Below are 23,835 nucleotides of genomic sequence, written 5' to 3'. Positions count from 1 at the left end.
AAATTGTGTTGAGCTTCAAAGGCAGATTCCTGATGTTTGGGAACAGTCTTCTTTGACAACTAAAGCAATTTTTGCACATTATTTTGATGACTGACTTTTTCATTTTAGAAAGATTGAACTAATATTTGAGATTGTGTTCAATGAGATCTGCTGGTTTGTCCAGTTATCCTCTTACATAATCTGCTGAGACAAGTTGAGACAAATTCATGTCAGTGTTATTGGTTTAATGCGTTTCCCCATTTTTTTATTTTATGTCCTCTACGTCCTTCCTCCATGTATTGTGTAGAAATATGTTGAAACTGGCTTCCGTTTGAAGCAAATACTAATTCTGTTGTAAAGTAACTCCCAAAGATAATTGTCTCAGCTTGCCTGAACTCGGGTTTGCTGAGTAAGTTTTGGGATTAAAAACCAAATAATCCAACCTGGTTAAGATCTGATTAAGTGATTTCACAATGCTTAATATGAACTTTCTCTGTGTTTTTATTTATTTATTTATTTATTTTTTCGTGATTATGGATTTGGTAATTAACTCTTGTTTGTTAATTTGGACTGAATGCTGCTGAATGTGTAACATGCGCAATCAACCTAAACAGCCTATTACATGAAATGTAAGAGAGCCCATTTGGTTCATTTGTCACGAGAGAGAAATTATTAACCACAACAGAAAACTTTGAATAAAAATGCTTTGTGTAAAACGCTTTTGGAGCAAAAATGTTGCCCATGGACTGGGAATGGTTTTATTACATTAGATATCTTTTTCACTTTTCTCATAATTGATTGGTCCAATTTATATTAGCCATGTAGTGTAAGTTAAGACAATGGAACCTGATTGAAACCTACACATCTTATTGTGCCCACCTAGAAATGAGCTTTAACTGAATCGAAACATCTTTGTAAAAACCCTTGCTTTGTGCAACAGGCCTACAGTATGGTCAGTTCTGCTCTAACAAGGGGCCTGTACCATGAAAGTGGATTGCCTAGCCATCTAGTTTCAGTTTAGTTTGCACCAATCTTGTTTTTAGGTAAAAGGCTGCTCAACTTTAATCACGCTTTGTTGCCATAGTATTATGGAGTAGCTGAGCTCCTTTTATGGAACCTAAATCCCAGAATTGGTGCAAACTAAACTGGATAGCCAGCTAATCTGGCTTTATGGTTTAAGCCCCACTCTACAGAAAGCAAAAGTGTCATTATCGGTCCCAATTCAGTTCATTCTTGATTTTGTTCTGTTCAGTGTCAATGTAAATCAGAAAAAAAGCAGTTCTACAGTGGTCACAGTGTCATCATCATCATTCAACAAATTTCAGTTCAAGATTTGTTTTTCTCCAATAGTGTCAGTGCAACTGAATTGATTTAATTAACGGTTAACATACTGTGAACTGTTGCAAAACCATCTGAACATTCCATTTAGTAAATGTTTTTAAAACATACAATGAATCAACATACTTGTGCTGCTAATCATATGCAGATTTACAATGCAAACATCTTATTTTGAATCAAGTCGACTTTTTCTCTTCTGTCATTCAGTGGATATGCCAGTTTTGTACATACGTCAACCGGACACCATCGACCGTATGTGACATGTGTTGTCTATCAAGACCAGAGCCTTCCATATCACCTTCTAAGCCCCTCCCACTATCACCAGTCAAGGACCTTCTACCTCCTGCAGCCACACCCAAAGCCACGCCCACTGAAGACCCTGATTTAAAGCGACAGAGACTGATGAAGGAGGACGGGCTCAAACTTATTCAGCTCATTCGAGTAAGTCTGATATATTTATTGTCATTGTGGCTTAGGCACCATCAGAACTTATTAAGCATCCTTATATTTTCTCAGGAGGGAGAGAAGAAAGGAGTGAGCCCAGAGGAGGTTTACACCAGCATGCGAGTGTCAGGAAACAGTAACGTAACGCCGTATGATTGGCTGAAGACAGAGCTTCCTCATGTGCTTGATGAGATCTGTGTGATGGCTGCATCGTGTCAGCAGGAGCCCAACGGTTCAGGGGGGAACAATGGCCACGATGGACTAAAGGGCAACCCTGTGCCCCTGTCCAGAGCGGAAGCTAAACGTGCCTGGCTGGCAGCAGGGGGCGATAATGAAAAGGCCGTCAGACAGGCTCTCAGAGACCGCAGAGTTAAAGTGAGTTCTACATTCAGTCACAGCAAAGAAAGCTCCCGATGGACCATGTGGCTTTAATTTAGGAGGAATTTATTTGTTTCTTCTAGACTTTCCAAAATAGGCAGTTATATAACTTTAATAGGCTACTATTAAAGTTGGGGGGAAATGGACTGCAAAAAAGCTGTGTTTCAGCCAAGCTTAAAGTAATGATATTTTGTTAAGATTTCATACAATAGTTGTAATAATATTAAATCAATGTTATCGTTGTTCTAGTAAACATACGTTTGCTGTTCAAAGTTAAAATAGAATATACAGGTAAAAATTATCATATTAATTTTATTGAATCAACTCAAACTGCGTATTTATTTATGCATACACTTTCATAAAAAATACTTTTACTATCATCAAAGGCACACTTGAAGTTAATCTTTAAAATGACTAATATTATATTATAATAATAATAATTATTATTATTATTAAATTATAATATTTGACATTACTGAATATTATTATATTAATTGATGAATCTGTTTAAGATCTCAAAATGAATATCTGTAATTTATGCTTGACAAAATAACTTTTCATTTTTCATTCGGTACAGACCATGGTCCAAACTCGGTCCTGGAGGGCCGGTATTCTAGAGAATTTAGCTCTGACCCTAATCAAACACATCTGAACCAGGCAATCAAGCTCTTACTAGATACAGTACTAGAAACTTTCTTGCAGGTGTGTTGAAGCAAGTTGAAGATAAACTCTCCAGGACATCGGCCCTCCAGGACCGAGTTTGGGTTTTGAGGGATTTAAACAAAAACAATTGTCCCAACACAATTTCTGTTTTATATTTTTAATTTATATAGCTTTAGAGAATCAAAAAAGAGCCATATATTGATAAATAATGTTATGATAGCTCTATTAACATTAGGTTATTATTGAATTGCCTCTTGTTACAGTTATGAAATAGTCTGATAGCAGGCAGGAAATGTTCATGGGCCAATGACATCACATTGAAGTGGTCTACAGTGTTTTACTTTATTTTATTTTGAAAAAAAAATGTTGTGAAATTTTATCATTTCAATTTGAATATTTTAATATTTATTATTACATAACCTGATACTATTTATTGACTTATCAGTATCAGCCAATTCTTGATAGTATTGATGCATTCCTAGTAAATGTAAAAAATCATTCAGTTTAAAATTCAATTGTATAATTTTGCTTGATTTTGTTTGTTAGGTAAAAGAGCTTGGCTCTTTGGGCTTTAATGATGCAACCCGCTGTGAAGAAGCACTGAGGCAGAGTGGAGGCGATGTAAGGGGGGCTCTAGTCCTGCTGCAGCGCCCTTTGCTGGAGCCCTTCCATCAGCGCATGTGGAGCGAAGAACCAGAGCCCCCCATCGACATCAACCACCCAGATAAACAGGTGACCACCCTTTAACCTTAATGCAGCTTTCTCTGAGACACTGCAGTACTTTCACATTGCAATTCAAAACAGTCTTTGCTTTTTAGTCTGTATCATATTTTGTGTGATATATTTTTTCCTGGCTGCCAAAGATATTGATGGTGGTCAGGGTTAAATTGAATGTAATGTTATTAAACATAACCTGGGTTTTCTTATCTTTTGTTTAGCATGTTTGCCGTAGGCTGCTAGCAGTGTTTGATCTGCCCAGCTGGGGGCGCTGTGAGCTGATTTTGTCTTTGCTACGGGACCCTGCAGCCAATTACACACTGGAAGACGTGGTTCAGGCTGTGCGTGAATCACCTGACCGAGACTTCATTCGACGCGTGCTGAATAAAGAATGCCCCATCTGCCTGTCAGTTTTTCCCCACAGCAAGGTACTTTGCGTCAGCTGCTTCAAATCTTGCACTTTTTACATGGGTCTCATTACCTTGTATGTCCTCGTACTGTTAAAAAGAGATTTTCCCTAGAAATCATCATCAAGCTCTCATTTACTTGCCATCGAGTTGTCTACAGCTGTATGACGTACAGGTCACTAACATACAGTAGGTCACTTTTTTGCATATCCTTATATATCCTTTATACTGAAGGATTATGGATCATTATTTCACCATGGTATTTGATATTTAAGACATACTAGTAGATGCTTGTATCTAACGAGCATTTTATGTCAAATCTTTTTTTTAAATTTAATTTGTTGTTAAAATGGTTGTGTTTAGCCCTCGTCTAGTGGAGAAAGTGCTTTGATTTTTAACATTATTTATATATACACACCAAAATGTATTTAAATGTAAGTATAATATAACAGAGCAAACATTTCTGTAATCGCAGTAGTGCTGTGCGTTATTTGTTTACCCTTTTAAGGTTACATGCTGACTGACAAACTGACTGACAGGCATGCGTGATGCGTGAGGCCAGCAAACACGACGTAGCTTACAGTTATGATAAACACAGTTCATCATACAGTTTTCATAATTATACTTTATTTTTTAGATAAAGGTCTATTGTTCTGCATACAATTACTACTATCTTGCTTGAGTTTATGGCCATTTCAATTTATTTCAGGACGCATCAATGCCATTCTGTAGGTCTGTTGGAGAAATTTCAGGTCCGTAGCCTTCTCTGTATCAAAAAGGGGATCTTTTTGCAGTTCTATGCCCCATTGTCTATTTAACCATAACATTTAAATACTCTATTGTAGTGACATTTTAAGCAGTATTTCTTTTTTGCTGGATTAGCTCTGCGGATGTCATCATAACTACACTGTTTGATGTACTAAAAAAATTTTCTTAAAGATTTCCAAAAACGAAAAACAAAAACTTGTTTTTAAAATAAAAATTTATTACTTCATATATCATTAGGAGAAAATAGGAATCTGTTTAAGTTTTAAAATAAAAACTGTAGCCTAGTGTCATTTATTAGACAATTTATTTATCAGATTAACAAACTGACCAGTTAAAAACAATACATCAGTAAGAAATGACTTCTTTAACATCAGATTATACAGTTAAAATAATTGTTAGCATTAGCCAAAACTGATTAGGTAAAGTTACGCTAAAGCGACAGCCAACAGAGGATTCTGCTTGGTCTTAAAACCTTTTTTAATAGGCTATTTCCACTGTTTATGAAGGCATAGCATTCAAAATAGAACAAATGAGCTCATGTAAAGGACAAATTCTGGACCTTTGTCAGTGAGGGGTGGGTCTTTCAGGCCACTCAGACCCCCCTGGCTATATATATATATATATATATATATATATATATATATATATATATATATATATATGTGTGGAGAGGTAAGCGTGATCGAACACCCAATAAGGGGGGAGAGCATGCTAGGAGCCCGGCGGCTAATCAGCGGGTCAATCAGAAATAATAAATAACACCTGTCTTTCTAGTGATTGGGCCGGAGAGACTCCCTTCTTAAGGAGAACGGGAGGAGCAGTTGGGAGAGGAGAGAGCACCCATACACACACACACACACTGCTACATGTGTGGTGGCATTTCAAAATAATAAAAACATTTGCTTACCAGAATCGCCGACCCTGTCTTCTTCTTCCTTCAACAACAACGAACTATATTACAATATATATATATATATATATATATATATATATATATTACACAGACACACACACACACACACAACAGTAAAGTCATACAGGTTTTCTTACAACATGACTAACGGTGATTGAAAAGACTGAAGACTCATTTTAACAATCCCTATATGCAAACATGTTGTAAATCTATTCACAAATCTGTAAAGGCACCTCATCCTGAGTCAGGACTACGATTTTTATTTTACAGTTTTTTTCATTTTTAACTGTCTTTCTCAGATGCGATCTCTGACATCATGCCAGTGCTCAGTGTGCTGTGGATGTTTCCAGCAGCATTTTACCATAGCGGTGAGAGACAAACACATCCGAGACATGGTGTGTCCTGTCTGCACAGAGCCTGACATCAACGACCCCGAGCACCTTAACAGCTACTTCTCTACACTGGACATACAGGTACTGCACAAAAGCTAAAAATACAACAGTAAAGATGACCAACGCTGTACTGCTTCATGAGTATACCAGGGTATAACTGGACTTGAAGCTTCTCACCATAATGTCTGAAGTAATCTTTTGTGCATTTGCGTTTGTGTGTTTCTGACTGGCCAGCTCAGGGATTGTCTTGAACAAGAGGTGTATGAGCTCTTCCACAAGAAGCTGACTGAGCAGGCTCTCATCAAGGACCCAAAGTTTCTGTGGTGCAGTCATGTGAGTGATCCCTCACATCTGCTTGTTACGTTTTGATGGATAAAATGTTGTTTTAGGCTTCCAAGCCTCTACTTATTGGAATCTCACTTGCAGCCGCTATTTCTGACCACTGTTAAGTTATACCACACATTAAAGAGATACTTTGACAAAAACAGATGCCAAAATGTTAACCACTTATAAAAGGTAAATCATCTTGTGATCATCTGAAATTATTGCAGAACACAGTTGAAGGCAAAATTGTTAGCTCTCTTCATTTAAATTCTTGCTCAAATATGTTCAACAGAACAAGGAAATTTTCACAACCTATTATGTTATATTTTTTCTTCTGGAAAAAGTATTTCAGTTTGGCATGAAATAAAAGCAGGTTTTAGATTTGTAAAAATAATTTTAAAGGGCACATATTTGACCTCTTTTACAAGATTCTGAGACACTTTGGTGTCTCCAGTAAGTGTCTGTAAAGGTTTATCTCAAAATACCCATCAGATTATTTATTATATAGTGTAGAATCCACCTTAGCTCTTTCTCTTACCGCTGCCCCTCGTTTTGCTTGTTCACGTAAAGGGGTAGGGGTGTCCCAGTTCTTTTTAGGTTGAAGGCGTCAAACTAAGGGGAAGGGCTAAATAGCCCTTGAAACTAAAATTTTTCCGGTTACGAAAATGTCCCAGAATACACCAGCTATAATTGTAGAATTACTGCACAAATTAGTATTTTTTTGTTATTATTACAATTTTTTACTTCAAACAAACATATTTTTTAACAAATTCATAATGGCGTTCGTGTTTTACCATCATGCTTTAAAAAAACAAAAGTTAAAATAAAAAACGCTATCTGCTATCTATAATACATTCTAATAACTTCTGTATAGCAGTGCCACAACATTGACTGTTGAGAGACAGACACAGATGAAGCTGAAAGAAGGTCACTAGTCTAAAATATCAAGTAAGTTTATTTGATGTATCTGTGGTGGAATCTATTCAAGCTTTTCTGATACCATGAGTCACACACGAATGTTGTTTGCAGTACACTCTCACACGCGTGTGCACACACACATATGCGCGTTTATTGACACCATGCGATCGTGGTGATCATATCAGTTAAGAATTATATATAGCGATTTTACTGTCTTTAATACAAACATGAGAGTTGGATCATATGTTTTAATCCCAGTTTCTTTGCAAAAAATGTTCTTTGGACATGTGTACAGTGGTCCCTTGTTATTCGTGGCAGTTACATTCTAAAAATGACCCACAATAGACAAAAGTAGTCCTTTTTATTTTTTACAATTATTATAGATGTTTTTGGGGCTGTCTCACTACACGCTTTGTAAACTTTTCTCAGACAGGCATTAACATTTTCACACTTTCCCCCCTTGTTTAAACACTTAAAGTTCAAGCCTTCGTAGAAAAATAAGCAGAACAAAACCAAAGATCAAAACCATTTGGTCTTTATTTTTTAATTCTGTAATGGTGCCCTAAAGCCGTGTAACTTCTGGCCATGCTAAAGGAAGGTAGAAGTTCAACTTTTTGTGCGATGGTTAGCATGTTTCTTTGTCTTTTGGGTGCTACCGCAGGTGCCTTTGAGGGTGCAGAACGTTTCGTCGACACTGTAAAAAGAAAATTTGCAAACATACAGTACAGCACTTCAAAGTCCCACTGCTAACGATCAAAGATTTTTGTAAATTTGGCAAGCTGAAAGCATTCTGAACTGTACAGGAGACCCAGCAAGGAGAAGATTGATTGACAGTGGTCTACAGCCAGTCAGGACACAGAACACAATGCGCTGTCAAAAAAAGCATGTCAAATTACACAAAAAATCCAGAAAATTGTGAGACTACGAAAAGTGAAACGTGTTATAGCAAGGGATCACTGTATACATGTTATTATAGAGACATGGCACCTGTCAATTAATTCGGCGGGCGGGGAAAACTGCACTCCTACATCATGTTATGGTGGGCCTCAAAATCTCATTGGATCCTATTTTAACGTCAGGAAATAAAAAAGAGACTTGTTATAAACACTTTATATCACCCCAAAAAGACCGTGGACACACTTTACCTATACACACAATTCTGTCCAAACAGCTTACAAAAGATGATTTTTCACAGCTGCCCTTTAAAGATCGATTTTATCCCCTTAACATTTTTTGATTGACTACAGAAACAGAAATAAATGTTGTCCAATGTTGTAATTTTTTCTAATTAAACTAGCTCTCCTAGTTAACTTAAGTAACCTAGTTAAACCTTTAAATCTTGTAAAATAAATAGCAAAATATGATATAATTTCATCATAACTAAAAATTATTGGAAATTTAAATTTAAATTAAAACGGATGTTAAAAAATGTGTCCATTATATATATAAATGTGTATATATACACTACCGGTGAAAAGTTTGGGGTCAGTTCTGTTTTTTACATGTTTTTTTTTATTATTATAATTTTTTAATAAAATTATTCTGTTTATCATGAAGGCATTTATTAAATGCAAAAAAATTAAGTTGTTAAATACTTAATTATTAAATGTTTATTTATTACTTATTGTATGTAGTTACAAATTGAATTATTACTCCAGTCATTATTGCTTTGTTTACTATTAATAAAAATAATAATAATAACAATAATAATTAATATTAGAGTGATTTCTGAAGGATCATTTGTCTCCGCTTCATTACTCCAGTCTTTATTCACTGAAACAAATTATGAATTTAAATTATAAACTACTTTTGAAAAGTTATGGTATAGTGCAATAACATTTCACAGTTTTACAATTTGTACTGTATTTTTGATTAAATAAACGCAGCCTTGGTAAGCAGGAGAAGCTTATTTTAAAACATTTAAAAATCTTACTGAACCCAAACTTTTGACCGTAATGTAAATTATGTTTAACAAAAATGTTACATTTTGTTTAAAAAAAAAAAACGGCTAAACATCTTTTTACAAATATTTTAAAAGAATTACATTTTCACAGCAGCAGGGCTAAGAATGTTGCCTTCATTTGTGTAGTAGTACTGTTTGTCATTAGCTTTTGGCATCTGATAGATCATTTGTGGACCCAGAAGCTTAACAAATGGAATCAACAGCTTTCGACAGTGATATAAAAAGCAGTGTCTTTAAGTTTGCTGCTTGTGCATCACTCTCATCTCTTTGCCACAGTGCTCATATGGCTTCATCTATGACGACGATCAACTCAAGGTCACCTGTAGCCAGTGCAGGAAAAGCTTTTGTGCTCAGTGCAAAAAAACAGTAAGTGTTTTGTTTTTTCCCCTGAAAGCATGAAACAGATCTGCAGTGAGTGTTTGGGAGTAAATTACTAGTGACACTCTTAAAGAAATCGCCATCCTCAACGTACAGTATATGACTTTCTTTTTCAGGTGGACACAGTTGAAGTAGTTTTATCTTGGATTTTAAAAGATGTATAATGGTGTTGGGTAGGGGTGCTTTATTTAAAGTTTTAAAAAGTCCATTGTAAAATTAACCCACAATCTCCAAGGGGGTTAACACGTGTATTATGAAGAAATTGATATGTTTCTGTAACAAAAAATAGTTAACACTAACAAATCATTGACTACTGGTGGCTGGCAGATTTTTTACATTATGGCTGACCTTTGAGATGACATACTGTAAGATGCGTTCAAAGTGAAAACTCTAGTTAGTGGCTGAATAAAGAGAACTAAATGAGGGTAACTAAACTAATTGACAGTGGAGAACGATATGTTAAAATATCTTAGGATTTCACTGGAAGAGAAGAAGAGCTCGAGTCACATCTGTGTTTGTTATTTGAACATCATTAAATATCGATCCAAGAAGTTGTCATCAATGAGCATTCAGCAGCCATCATAAGTCTGTGATTATGAACTGTGATTAAGTTTATAATTTTAAAAATGAGAAATGTTTTTTGTTACAAAATAACATCAAACCACTTCATAAGACAAACGTCACACTAGTTCGTTTTATGATGTATCTATTCACATTTAGAAGCTTGAAAAAAGGGCCACCATACTCAATACAGCATTGAAGAGCCAGGATTAAGTTTAAAACTACTCTGAGGACGTGCTCACACTAGGCACAGTTGGCTTGAACCATGCCAAAGCGCACTTGTCCCACTGCATTTTCCAAGCCGGAGCACGCTTGCATCATTGATGATGCACTTGTTCAGTTTGACAGGAAGACAAGCCCTCTCGCTCAGTACAGTGGAGATTGGGAGGCAGTGACGCAGTCAAATATTTTGCCGAACAGATCCACCACTTTTGACGCTCATTAATTATCATGCATTAGGAGTTTTGCTGAAGGTGCAGCTGACAGTTTTTAATAACTATGACATTTCGCTTTCATTGAAAAGTAAGAATGATTCATAAATTTAGATGAAACTGTTCCTTGAAAGTGAAGTTGCGTCTTCAGTTTTGTGCTCATGCTTCAAGGCAGGCCAACTGAAATGCGTCTGGGGCCGATTTGAAGCACTTACACTTGTCAAACGAACTGGGAAACACTCCCACGCACAGTTCGGATAGCCTAGTGTGAGAGCACCCTGACTGTGTTTATCTGAATAAAGAAATTGATATACAGAGGCTGACTTAAGGCTGAGTAAATTATGGGGTAATTTTCATTTTTGGGTGATCTGTGCCTCTAACTCTGTGGGTTTTTCAGTTGCATGATAGAAGTAAACCGATTCGAATTAGTGTCTCCTTTCCAATACTACAGTATATTTTTCATAGAAATCAAGACAAGCTGTAAATGCGCAATGACAGAGAAACTTTCAGTCTAGTAAATTGTTTGTTCAAAACATATCTTATTTAGGTGTATTAATGAAAAGTCTGATTCAGTCTAATGACTTGTTAATCCACAAAGAAATGTCTTGAATATACAGTGCCTATAGAAAATCATCATACCCCATTTGAAATAATGACTGTATTTGTCATACAGCCTGAAATCACATCACATTCCAAACAACTTTTACAGCGTTTGTAATGTTTTTGTAGCCTTCTCCTAACTTTGTCCCTCAGATTTTTTTAAATTACAGGATGTAATGGGGGTAAAGGTATAGATTTTAGAGCGTATGATGACTGTATGACTTACTGTATGTGTAATGACAGAAAGAGAGCTTCATTCTGGCAAGTCATTAATCTGAATCTATTTTATATGTATGTGTGATAATAAAAAGAGAGTTTCATGCTGGGGAATGATCTTTATGAAACAAACTCTTGCATGTGTACGTAGAATGATTGAAATCCTGTTTATTCTGGTGAATCGCTCATCTAAAACAAACATTCTCTACTGTTGGTGTAACAACAAAAAATAATTAATTTAATCTGAAACAACTTTTCTCATATATATGTGCAGCAACAGAAGCCTGATTCCTTCTAGTGAATTTTTCATCTGAAAAGAACTCTTTTATATCCATGTGTAATAACATGAAGTCTGATTCATTCAAGTCAGTTGTGCGTTAGAAGTGAACACGCTTATATGTATATGTAATGAAGGAAGCCTAATGCATTCCAGCAAATCATACATATGAAATTGGACTATCCCATATGTATGTCTGTGTGTGCACTGAAAGCATTCCTGATTAAATCTGGTGAATCATTAATCTAAAACAACCTCATTCATTTTTCAAAAGAAAAATCTAATTTATTTTAGTGCATCTGAACTGACCACTACTTATATATGCATGTGGAGATTATTTCTGCCTAATTTTCTTTACGATCCAAACAGATTTGCGAAAAAGATTGCTAATTTTCCTCCCTATGCATCTCAGTTCTATTATATATTTAGTGCAATAGTTTAATGCTTTTATTTCTTACAGTAGAATGTTTATAATCATTGGATGTTTTACAGTATGTCTTTATTATTTATGCATATATTTGTTAGTCTTTCATTTCGTAAGCTTAAATGTACAGTATTTTCATTGCTAGAAGCGCTTTCACAACACAAAAAGATGTCATTTGAGTGTGGAATCACAGTTGTCACAGAGTTGTCATCTTCATTATATCCTATGATGCTGCAGCAGAAATCATGTTCATGGATGAGCTAATATATTCAAAACTAATTAGGATGGTAGTATGAAGCAAAGTAAGACTGAAAGCTGTTGAAAGGAGAGTGCTGAAGCCAATGTTGATAGCACAAAAGCAGCAGAGCTTTTATTACACCACAGTCAGCTGCTTAAGGTCCTTCCAGTTGAGACCATTTGAGGAAGAAGCAGAGCTTTTCATCTAACTAAATACATTTTAGGACTTCTGTTATAATGCTGCTGTATGCAATGTAATAAAACAAACTTTTCAGTCTGTGACTCTTAACCTCCACTGTCCACTAAAGTGGTTATAAACATGCAAACGTTGCGCACAACTGTGCACACACAGCAATACAACTATATAAACAAGCATATTGAAAACACACAAAAAAAGATGCAACAGTCTAACAGCCATATAAATTTTTTTATCATTTATTTATTGGTTTAATTTAATATTAACTTCCATCTAATGGGACTGGTGGGCACAATGTTTACTGCACAAGTTTATTCTATTTTCAGTCATGATTTTTATTTATTTCTTTATTTTATCTTTTAAAAAAGCTTTAATTTTTTTGTTGTGTACATGAGGGTTGTAAAGGTGTTAAAGTTTACCATAGTGCCGTAAAATCAATCTGCCGCTACTGGCGCTATTGATGTGTCATTAATATATATGGCAAACACTCCAAGGGTCGCTATTTAAAGAAAAAAAAAATTAATTAAGCAAGTATGTATTTATATAGTGTGCTCACCACACACCAGCTATAGGGCGAGTGATAGAGCCAATTCAGTGGATGAGGATGTTTGGGAGGCCAGTAAGGGCTGATGGAGGGAATTTGGCCAGGACAATGGAGTTACACCCATCCTCTTTATGAGAAGTGCCATGGGATTTTTTCAATGACCACAGAGGGTTTAACGTCTCATCCGAAAGACGGCGTCCACTGACAGTATAGTGTCCCCTTCACTTTACTAGGACATTAGGACTCTCATAGACTGCAGGTTGAGCACCCCCTGCTGGCCTCACTAATACCACTTCCAACAGCAAAGGAAAAAAATGAAAGGCTGATGGCTTTCTATTTGGATGTGGTTGTTTTTTATGTAACTATTAAATACTATTTTTATCTTCTGTAGGTTATGGATAAAATATGATAATTCTAATAGTTAATAAACTAATTAGATTTTTTCAAATTAGCAAAACGTTTTCGTTTTCTATAAAGCCAAACCAGAAATTAAAGATGTATGACATTAACATGGCATTAACATTAACATAGTCCATGTCTCTAGTTAAAACTGGCTACTTTTCTGTTTTCTTTTCTTTATTATTTTTTCAAACCTGGGCTGTTGTAAGCACATTATTCAGCAAAATATCTAACATTGTCATAGTGTTTTTTTTTTTTTTTTTTTTTTAAATATTTTAATGATCGAATCTCACATATCATGCCTTTGACCAAAACAAAAAACAAAAACTAATGTTTCATTGAATGAAGATGTGAATATCTTCTTCACTCTGTATGTGTTTTCTGTATCTGCAGTGGGAGCCACAGCACATGGGTCTTTCGTGTGAGCAATTCCAGCTATGGAAGCGAGAGAATGACCCTGAATACCAGAGGCAGGGTTTGGCCGGATACCTGCGTGACAACGGCATCAGTGAGTCACCTTTTGGTCTGCTCTAGAAGATTGTCAAACCTTTACTTTCAGTCTCTTATTACACAGCTAACAGTACCTTCACTGCCGCCCGCACCACTTTGACTAACAGAGTTCATCACGACAGAATTAACCTTAGGAAACATGTTGCCTTCTCATGCGATCTGTTTATTTGTTTTGTTATGTAATGTTTGGGTTTGGCCCAAAACCAAATGAAATATTAATGCTGGGTTTTTATAACTCGCCGACATTCTTATTCTGACTTATTCACACCTCGAAAGAGAGTGAAGAAGGGAGATTACTGATTACACAGAAGCTTCACTTAAGGCTCTCTCTCTTTCACTCTGTTTTCCTGAATCTACAGCTGTCAATTTATCGGTCTGAAATGTTCACCATAGAAAGTAAGCTCTTATTATTATTATTATTATTATTATTATTATTATTATTATTATTATTATATGTATTAATTTTACATACTTTTTTATACTAAACTATCACTTTTATTAAGATAAGTATGTAAATATAAATGAAATATAAATAAAAGTAATTTTTCTTAAAACATTACATAGAAATAGTACAGGGTTAGGTAGATTAGGTGACACAGTGTCGCAGTGGGTAGCACGATCGCCTCACAGCAAAAAGGTCGCTGATTCGAGCCCCGGCTGGGTCAGTTGGCATTTCTGTTTGGAGTTTTTATGTTCTTCCCAAGTTCTTGTGGGTTTTGTCCGGGTGCTCCGGTTTCTCCCACAGTCCAAAGACTTGCGCTTATAATATCAATAAGCTAAATTGGCTGTAGTGTGTGTGTTGGATTTGTGAGTGTATGGGTGTTTTCCAGTGTTGGGTTGCGGCTGGAAGAGCATCTGCTGCGTAAAACGTGCTTGATAAGTTGGCGATTCATTCCACTTTGGCGAAAAAAAAAAAGTCAAAAAGAATATGAATGAATGGATGAATAAATATGATTAAATAAGATAAACATTAAAAGATTGAAATTTTGTTAAAATAAATTTCAAAGATGAAAACATTACTTAAAAAAATTGAAAACCCAATAGAATTTTTATTTTTTTAATTGCAAATAATATTTTAGACCCATTTATAACTTAATCATATTTAAGTATATGCTTAAAAATAACTATACTAATTACTTAACTAAAAATCATCATAAAATGATTAATACTCAAATATGTTTAAATAAGATTCAAATAAATAAATTATGTTGATTTAGTTTGAAATGAATACATATTTTAATAAAATTTGTAGCGTACATTTTTTTTTAAATAATATTTTAATTACATAATTTTTCATATAATATTTTAGGCCTATTTATAATTTAATAATAGCATTTATGTTTCACATTTAAAAACAGTGACTTTAGAAAAGATACTACATAGTTGCCTTTTACATTTTACGATTGGATCCTTCAAATCATATTTGGGAGTCTATAGCATCTAAAAGATTGAAAGCCCCAGATGAATTCAACCATTCCCTCCAGTGTTTTGTATTTTGTTAAAGAGGTAAATCAAATTTCTTTGCAGCGTAAGGATCATTTGTTTCTGTTTTGTGTTGCCATGTCTATGTCCATGTCTTATCTTTCATCAGCACTCTCTGATTTAAAAAATAAACTTTCTGATTTTCCTTTATTCCTACACATATAGCTTACTTTCAACAGTAACCATTTGATTATAGCCACGACAGCAGACAAATACTAACACAGTTTTTAAATTATGTTTATATTACGGCAGCTCAGTGGTTAGCACTGTCGCCTCACAGCAAGAAGGTTGCTGGTTCGAGTTCCAACCGGGCCAGTTGACATTTCTGTTTGGAGTTTGCATGTTCTCCATATGTTGGTGTGGGTTTCCTTCGGGTGCTCCGGTTTCCCCCACAGTCCAAAGACATGGACTATAGGTGAATTGGATTAACAAAATTGGCTGTAATGAAATATGTTTCACAGTGCTGGGTTGCGGCTGGAAGGGCATCCGCTGCATTCCAGAATAGTTTGCAGTTCATGCCTCTGTGGTGACCCCTGATAAATAAGGGACTAACCCAAAGGAAATGATTGAATGTTTATATTATATGACAAAGTTCTGTTCTTCTAAGAAGTGTTTTATTCGTGTCTTTCTGTAGCTTGTCCTAACTGTAGGTTCCAGTATGCTCTGGCCAGGGGCGGCTGCATGCACTTCAGCTGTTCTCAGTGCAGATATCAGTTCTGCAGTGGATGTAACAACCCCTTCCACACAGTGAGTTCCTGTCTCTTCTTGTTGTCGAAGGATTATTTGTGTCTATTTGTAGCTCCATGCGCGTGCTATACGGCGCTCCACACGACTGTGATATTCAGTTTTGAAGCCAGCTACGAACATGGCTAAAAGTAGCATCTTTCTCCAAAGCACAGATTCCTCGCTCCTTTTTATTCATCCTCTTTCCCTCACACTCTTGCTCACTCCTTCTCTGGCAGACATGTGCAGTGAACCAGTGTACTGTGACAGGTCTGCATGCCCATCACCCCAGAGACTGCCTCTTCTACCTCCGAGACTGGGAGCCTGCAAGGCTTCAGGCCTTACTGCAGGTACACGCACACACACGCACGCGCGCACACTTCCTCCTACACAGCCAAGCTCACAGCACTCGTGTGCCAAGGTTGGTTGTGAAATATCACTTCTCATTGCCATCCTTTTATTTCAGAAACTTGTTTAAACGTCATTTTGTGTCCACAGAAAAAAGGGGTGAACTACAATACTGAAACTGCACCAGGAGCACAGACTGGTACGTGTTTATTTGTAAGAATGATAAAAGTTTAATGCGATAGTTCATCCAAAAAGGAAAAAAAGTAATCATTTACTCTTCTACTGTTGAATTCAAAACGTATACTGAAGAATAATAAAAAAAACAGCCATTAGCTATGCTTCCATTCAAAAACGTGAATTAAATGAATGCGCAAAACTGGATATTTCATAAAAGACGTGCGAATAAAGCAGCGTTTCCATCCAACGAGTCAAAGAGAAAAAAATCGTCACTTCCTGATTAACTGGCACCAAATATCAACAGTAAAAACACAATTTTCTGTGGTAGGAGAAGCTGCGTGAATCTTTTTTTTTATTTAATAATGATATTCACCACAGAAGATGATGCCGACACACAATGAAGGTTTGAAGTGGCGTTTAAAGGTACTAGACGTGGAGCACAGGCGCTCTTGACAGTTCTGGTGGTAATTAATAATATAATAACAATAATATTGAAACTGTTAAGGCATTTTAGAATGATCAAAACAACATTTCAGATGTTTTACAATGCGGTCAGCCTGCTGGTTTGTCCATTCACACATACTTTTATCATTACATGATCTCTTATAACAAAATCACATGACCTTTTTAATGCGCAAACTGGAGTTTGTTTGGGAAAAGTGTTTCCATCGTAGTTTATATGCATTTTTACCTATCAAATGAAAAGTTCATCCTACTCAGGTATGTGCATAAGTTTTTTAATGTGCCATTTTCAAAATGTCCACGCATCTTGGCATTTCCATCAACAGTTTTTTATGCGCATATCCAAAATGTGCATAAAAATAGTTGGATAGAAACATAGCTATTGACATAGTATTTCTTGTTCCTACTGTGGATGTCAACGGCTGCCTTTTCCAAACATGCTTCAGATTTTTATTTTTTGTTTTGTGTTCAATAGAAGAATGAAATTCATAAAGGTTTAGAACCAGTTAAGTGCGAGTTAATGGTGAGAAAATGTTCATTTTTGGGTGAACTATTCCTTTAAGGCTTATTCTCATCAGGAATGACAACTGTGATACGATGTCCACGCTAATACACACTAATAATATTCTGTTTACTGTGAGCATGCACTGCACTGTTGTTGTTTGCTGCTTTAATTGCTTGTACTCTTGAAATTTGTTTAGATTCTGTTTGATGTTTTTATTAGTCATGTGAAAAATAGGTTTTGGAAAGTGATTTCAAGGAACTGTGGCTCTACTTTTTTATTTATTAGTATTATTACTTTAGACATTGTCACCTCATAGCAAGAAGGTTGCTGGTTTGAGTCCCTACTGGGCCGGGTTTCTCCCACAGTCCAAAAACATGCGCTATAGGTGCATTAAATAAACAAAATTGTCTGTAGTGTATGTGTGTGAATTAGTGTGTATGAGTGTTTCCCAGTACTCGGCTGGAAGGGCATCCACTGCATAGAACATATGCTGGAATAGTTGTCAGATCATTCCACTGTGTCGACCTTTGAAATAGAGACTAAGCCAAAGAAAAATGATTGAATGTCTTTTGGACATTTTGATTTCTAAAAAAATATGATATGTTTCTTATCAATATTATCCACCTTTTCCCCTGATGCTTTGTGTAATTCAGGGGAATAACTTCTGCCAAACTATAAACAATCAGATAAGTGTTTAAAAAATAACGGGAAATTAACTTTAAGCAGACCATGAAAGCCCTAAAAACTTGAGACAAGTATGTTTGGGGAAATATTATGGATATGTTTAATATTGCTGTACTGTATAGCTGCGGTTCCCAACAGGGGCTTCCCGGCCCACAAGGGGACCTCAGCAAGTTCAGTGGGGAGTCGTGTCATATTTTAAAAAACCTTTTTTAGCAGTGTACAATTAGGGGAATGATCACGTTGTCTTAGTTAATTTTATTCTCTGGCTGACTTGTAATTTGTCCTCCACAAAAAAGACGGTCTCTGATTCTTCTTCAGTAGTTAAGTGTAATGACCCAAGCATGCTGGACCCAGGTGAGGATGCTCCAAACATTTTGGGTCACAGCTCTAGCAATACGGGAAACACAAAATGACCTAAAAATAAAAATTGTTTTTATTCCATTTTTTTAAGCAAAGAGTCCCTGACCCAGCCACAGTGCCTTATCTGCACCAAAGTTCTTGTTAACGAATGCATGAGGCCATCCAAATTAGACTGTCGCAGGCAAATAAACGTTGGGAAACCACTGCTGTATGGAATACAAAGAGAACATATATTGTTTAGGAACAAAAAAGCAGTAAACTACAAGAAGATTTGACCCTTTAAAAAAATGAATGGGTCATTCACATGAATATGGAAACACAAAGCCAAATGTGCATCTCACACACTTTACACTGTGTATGGATTATTTATTTATCATATGAACTGATATGTTTAAGTTCTTTTGAGACTGAAGTTCTCCAAAATAGAAGTGGATTGTCCTTGGTGTGAAAGAGCCTTTATTAATTTAGTTAATTCTGACTGTGTAGCCACTAGCCATCTTATCGGTCTTATCTGCTTCTATAATCTGTCTGTCTGCGTCTGTCTCTTCATCTAATTTGTCTGTCTCCGTCTTAAAGTCTAGTTTGCTTCCAATTTTGCGCTTTATCTCAATTGCCCAGTGGAACAAAATTGCTTTTACTGTAATCAAAGCCTAAAAGCTGGACATCATAAAGCAAAGCACTGTATTCCAACTAAAACTGCCATCCAATTACAGCTTCTCAGACCCAAAGCTATATTTGTACCATGAAATCGTCGTGAAACACACACATACACCTACTCCATGCAGCTTTAGTTCACACTTTGATCCACTTTTTTCTCTTTCCTGAAAATATCTCCCTCGAAAACACTCTGCCTCTCCCCAGTGCATCTTTTGCTTTTATTTATTTATTTACTTTTTTGCGTCAGGTGTGTGTGGAGTGATCGAGCAGAAAGATGAAGGGCCTCGTCCGACCGATTCTCCGTGTGGTGCTCAGACTCAGCCGGGCCAGGCGGGACTCTGCGAGTGAGTGACTTCACTGTTATCATGTTGACTGCTCCCTGTACGCTCCAATCTCTCAAATGCATATCAGTGTTTTGTCATTTGTGTTGTTTTGCTTTTCCGGGATCAGAAAGAATACCTGAGTACTTGAAAATGACAGCACAATGACATGATTTAAATGATCGAAATGCAGTTACAACAAACAAACATGTCAAAACTGAGACTTCACCATTCATTTTGCTGTCAGCTATAACAGTTTTGGCAGGAACTGATCAAATTGAGGAATTGTTTGGATAAAGGGGCAATGATGTAGAGCACGGGTCACCAAACTTGTTCCTGGAGGGCCGATGTCCTTCAGATTTTAGCTACAACCTCTAATCAAACACACCTGAACAAGCTAATCAAGGTTTTACTATGTATACTTGAAACACCCAGGCAGGTGTGTAAAGGCAAGTTGGAGCTAAACCCTGCAGGGACACTGGCCCTCCAGGACCGAGATCAGTGACCCCTGATGTAGAGGTAGGGCTTGATAATTTTTAAGCAATCATTTTGAAGCTTGCTTTCAATCGTTTTATTTATTTATTATTTTGGCTAACAAGATAGTTTTAAGTTGAAAAGACTTAAATGCAGTAGTAACTCATTGATACTAAAATAACACTGCCACAGACCTTTATTTAACTATTTAAAATCATTTGGGTCATATGACCCAAGTTGTTTATGCATATGTAAGATCTGTAGAGTCCCAAAGACTAAAATTTCAAAGCCAAATTTTATATATATGTGTGTACATGTGTATATATACATGTTAATATGTATGTATATATACATGTATATATGTATGTATGTATTTGGACATGCTTTTAAACTATCATTTTTGCGTTTAGCTAGAGTGAAAGCTGTCTTCTGAACTCGGGTACGCACCAACGAACTGTACCCGGGTCCGGCTGAAAGAGGTGGTTTGGGGTTGGTTCGTGTGAACTCTGGTCCAGTTCACTTCTGGTATGAGTGCAATCGTACGAAATAACTAAAGTGAACGGAAGTAATGGTTTTCATAATGTTCATTCGTGTGTGTGTGTTTGTCTGTGTATCACGTACTGTACCTTGCTGACAAGTGGGACTGGGCCAGGGCAAACACAGTGATAATGTCTGCTAGTCTTCTCCAAAAACAGCTTCTGCAGACATCACGTTATGTTCTAAACATTTTTATATTTTTCTGGCAGATGGACGCGAGTTGCTTTCTGTATGTCCAAAACCGAAAGATTCAGAAAAAGCAGATCGACTGCGATGTGTGCATGACTTTTCGTTTTTGCTTTCGTGGCCATCACCCAGCCACAGCCATACACAACAGCAGCTAAACGAAGCAAGCGTACCGGGGTTCAGAAGGAAAAAAAACACAGTGTGAACACAAACCAGGCGAGAAGGTGGCAAGGAGGGGCAATCAAACTTTGGTTAAGTCCAGGGAATTGAAGCAAGTTTGAATGCACCCCAGATTCAAGATTGAGTTGATAGGGGCATAGAATTTCTGTCACATGCTTGGTGTATTTGGCCAATCACAATGCACTGAAAGTCTGGCCAATCAGAGTTTACTATTTATACTTCAAAATGGCGTAGAATAGTGCATAAGAATGCGATTTGGGAAGCAACTTGAGCTTTTTTATGGATATGTTAAATATTACTCTACTGTAAGGAATACAAAGAGAACATATTATTTAGGAACCAAATAAAAATGTTTTAAAAAACTGTAAACTCTAAGAAGCTTTGACCCTTTTAAAAAGAATTGAAAAGGTTAGGGGCACCACAGTGGCTCAGTGGTTAGCACTGTCGCCTCACAGCAAAAAGGTTGATGGTTCAAGTCCGGCTGGGTCAGTTGGCATTACTGTGTATTGCGCTTTTTAGAACACTGAAGCTGCTTCTCAAATGGCAAACTATGCACTTATGCAGTTACACAATCAAGCATAGTATATGTATATAGTGTCATCCCAAATGGAACTCTAACCTTTTTCACAATCCAAAATAAAAAGTAAAGTAATCCAACATCAGTGCCCGAAAGCTCTGCCCGTTTCGCTATGTGAGCAAAGCTGCAGTGTTGAGTGTGTGAAGTGTCCAACATTCCACACATGATTTTACAAGTTAAATAACAGCATCATTCGGGTATTTAAAGTGCACTTATTCTTTTTAGAATTTCAGTGTGAATGCACTACTTACACTATTCATACTACAAAATGGCATAGAATAGTGCATAAGTACGCGATTTGGGACGCACCTTAAGCATTGTAAAAATCGTAGTTATTCAGGAAGTTGTGGCTGAGATTATAACAATAAAGTACAGTATATGGAATTTTTTACCGTTTTTTAATCTTAAACCATGTAAACTAGGCATGCTGTGATCAGCCAATAATCACGTTACGACTAGATTGGTACTCACTAATCTGGCTGATCTCGAGAACGGATCGTAAGTGTTTGTTTATGAGGTTAAAAGCAGAGGAAGATGCACATGCACTCCTGAGTTATACATCAGCAGCGCTACAGCACATGAGCAGTGTTTCTAAATTGCATTGATAGTCATCTTACCATATCTGTTTTCTCTATTATTGTTTGTAAAGCTGCTTCCAATCATTACATGTTTACAACATCCTTAACTTATTCTCTTAGGTAAGGCGAGATCTCATACTTTGAGGGAAAATGTGCTTATGCAGTGGCAAAGTTATATACTGCTTGAAGCATCAAAATCGGTACTCTGTATCGGCCGATCTCCATGACAAGGATTGCACTCAGTATTGGCTGCAAAAATCTTGATCGGAGCATCCCTAAACACAGTACCATAAACTAAATACACACAATGAGGTTCTTTTATAGCAACAATATGTGACCTTTTTAAATCAAAATGCATTTAAATAAAACTTTGGGACAATGCTGTAACATTAGGTCTGTACATGCAAAAATGCAATAAACATTTGATCATGTCACGGTTATTGTGTGTGCAATTTCAGCATGAGCAAATGTGAATTGAGAAAGGGATAGTTCACCCTATAAGGTTGATATCTATGTTCGTGACAAGACAAAATCAAGATCCTTCATCCTACTTTTTTTGTTTTTCAGTAAGCATTATCGAGAGTACCTGGTCAGCCTCATAAATGGCCATTCAATTGATCCGGCTCTTCTTTTCACAATGGACGAGCTAACAGTAGCCTGCAGGAGATACCATGTGGACATCACACTGCTGGATAGAGAAGATGAACAAACACACTTTAGCAGACTGCTTAAGGTGAGTTGATACAGTCTTTTCTTCAGTCCCTGACCCTTTTCTTGAGTCCCTTTTGTCCTGCTATCAAACTGCTTTCTTTTTCTTTTTTTTACCTCTCGTGCCTGCAGAAACTCATGGATGACGTGCCTCTGGGTGACAAGGTCCTTCGCAAGAAGTGAAGACATTTTTACTATGTTCATTTAACCTGTGCTGACTATTTTAACCCTGTGCGCCTGCAGCTCCGCTTAATGATGTGAGCTGTGAGGACGACAGAATGTTAAACAGTGCTTCCCTATTCCCAGTGTGATGTAGTTGCACACATTTGCACAATGCAGACACTGTATGCTTTCATCTTCTTCTCAAAGGTTTTGTGATTGAAAACTCGTTCTTTTTATTAATCATGTTTTATTTTAATCAAATAGCATTATAGCTTGACGATTTAAAAAATGACACATTTTGTATTACATTTAATGGATTAAATTGTCAACATCAGCATTTTAAATGGTTTTACAAGTGAAGTTTTCTTTTCATTTTTCATTATTAGTTTTACCAAATTAAACTAGAAACTACATTGCAGATTTATACGATGATCGGTGTCAAATGATGTACAATCAAAGTAAATAATGGCATGATGTTTTAATTGTGGCTCAATCTGTATATACATATGTAATTAAACATAATTTATAAAAAGTTCAATCTTGTGAGTTTGCGTTTCAAAAAGAACTACATTTTTAATAACCACTAGAAAGATCAGCCAGTAAAACCAGTAGTCACTCACTACACACACACACACACACACACACACACACACACACACGCAGGCACGCACAAACTGAAGTAGGGTTGCACGATGTTGGAAAAATCCAAGTGGTGCTCACTGCAGAGCCATTTGGGCA

General features: G+C 36.4%; 1 protein-coding gene and 1 long non-coding RNA gene across 3 annotated transcripts in view; one reads left to right on the top strand and one right to left on the bottom strand.

Moving 5' to 3' along the window:
• The window catches only part of rnf31 (ring finger protein 31), a 32,067-nt gene extending 8,432 nt beyond the window's left edge, over positions 1–23,635 (top strand). For both annotated transcript variants that reach the window (XM_087240919.1, XM_087240920.1), the window contains exons 10-23: positions 1,525–1,758; positions 1,834–2,136; positions 3,349–3,534; positions 3,741–3,947; positions 5,907–6,080; positions 6,234–6,332; positions 9,481–9,570; positions 13,861–13,975; positions 16,094–16,206; positions 16,422–16,532; positions 16,681–16,729; positions 19,623–19,719; positions 22,795–22,960; positions 23,068–23,635. In XM_087240919.1, the coding sequence (XP_087097045.1) occupies positions 1,525–1,758; positions 1,834–2,136; positions 3,349–3,534; positions 3,741–3,947; positions 5,907–6,080; positions 6,234–6,332; positions 9,481–9,570; positions 13,861–13,975; positions 16,094–16,206; positions 16,422–16,532; positions 16,681–16,729; positions 19,623–19,719; positions 22,795–22,960; positions 23,068–23,118 (1,995 nt within the window). In that variant the 3' untranslated portion in view covers positions 23,119–23,635. The remainder of the gene's footprint in view (positions 1–1,524; positions 1,759–1,833; positions 2,137–3,348; positions 3,535–3,740; positions 3,948–5,906; positions 6,081–6,233; positions 6,333–9,480; positions 9,571–13,860; positions 13,976–16,093; positions 16,207–16,421; positions 16,533–16,680; positions 16,730–19,622; positions 19,720–22,794; positions 22,961–23,067) is intronic.
• Positions 6,013–8,692, bottom strand: LOC147837113 (uncharacterized). The gene is made up of 2 exons (XR_015478540.1): positions 8,229–8,692; positions 6,013–7,893 (listed from the first exon to the last, which is right to left on the bottom strand). It is a non-coding gene; the product is annotated as an uncharacterized LOC147837113 (long non-coding RNA).
• Positions 23,636–23,835: the final 200 nt, after the last annotated feature.

Source organism: Danio rerio, chromosome 2 (genome assembly GCF_052040795.2).
Source record: "Danio rerio strain M-AB ecotype USA chromosome 2, GRCz13ab, whole genome shotgun sequence".
In the NCBI taxonomy this organism is placed as follows: domain Eukaryota; kingdom Metazoa; phylum Chordata; class Actinopteri; order Cypriniformes; family Danionidae; genus Danio; species Danio rerio.
This window is presented reverse-complemented; position numbering and strand designations above follow the sequence as displayed.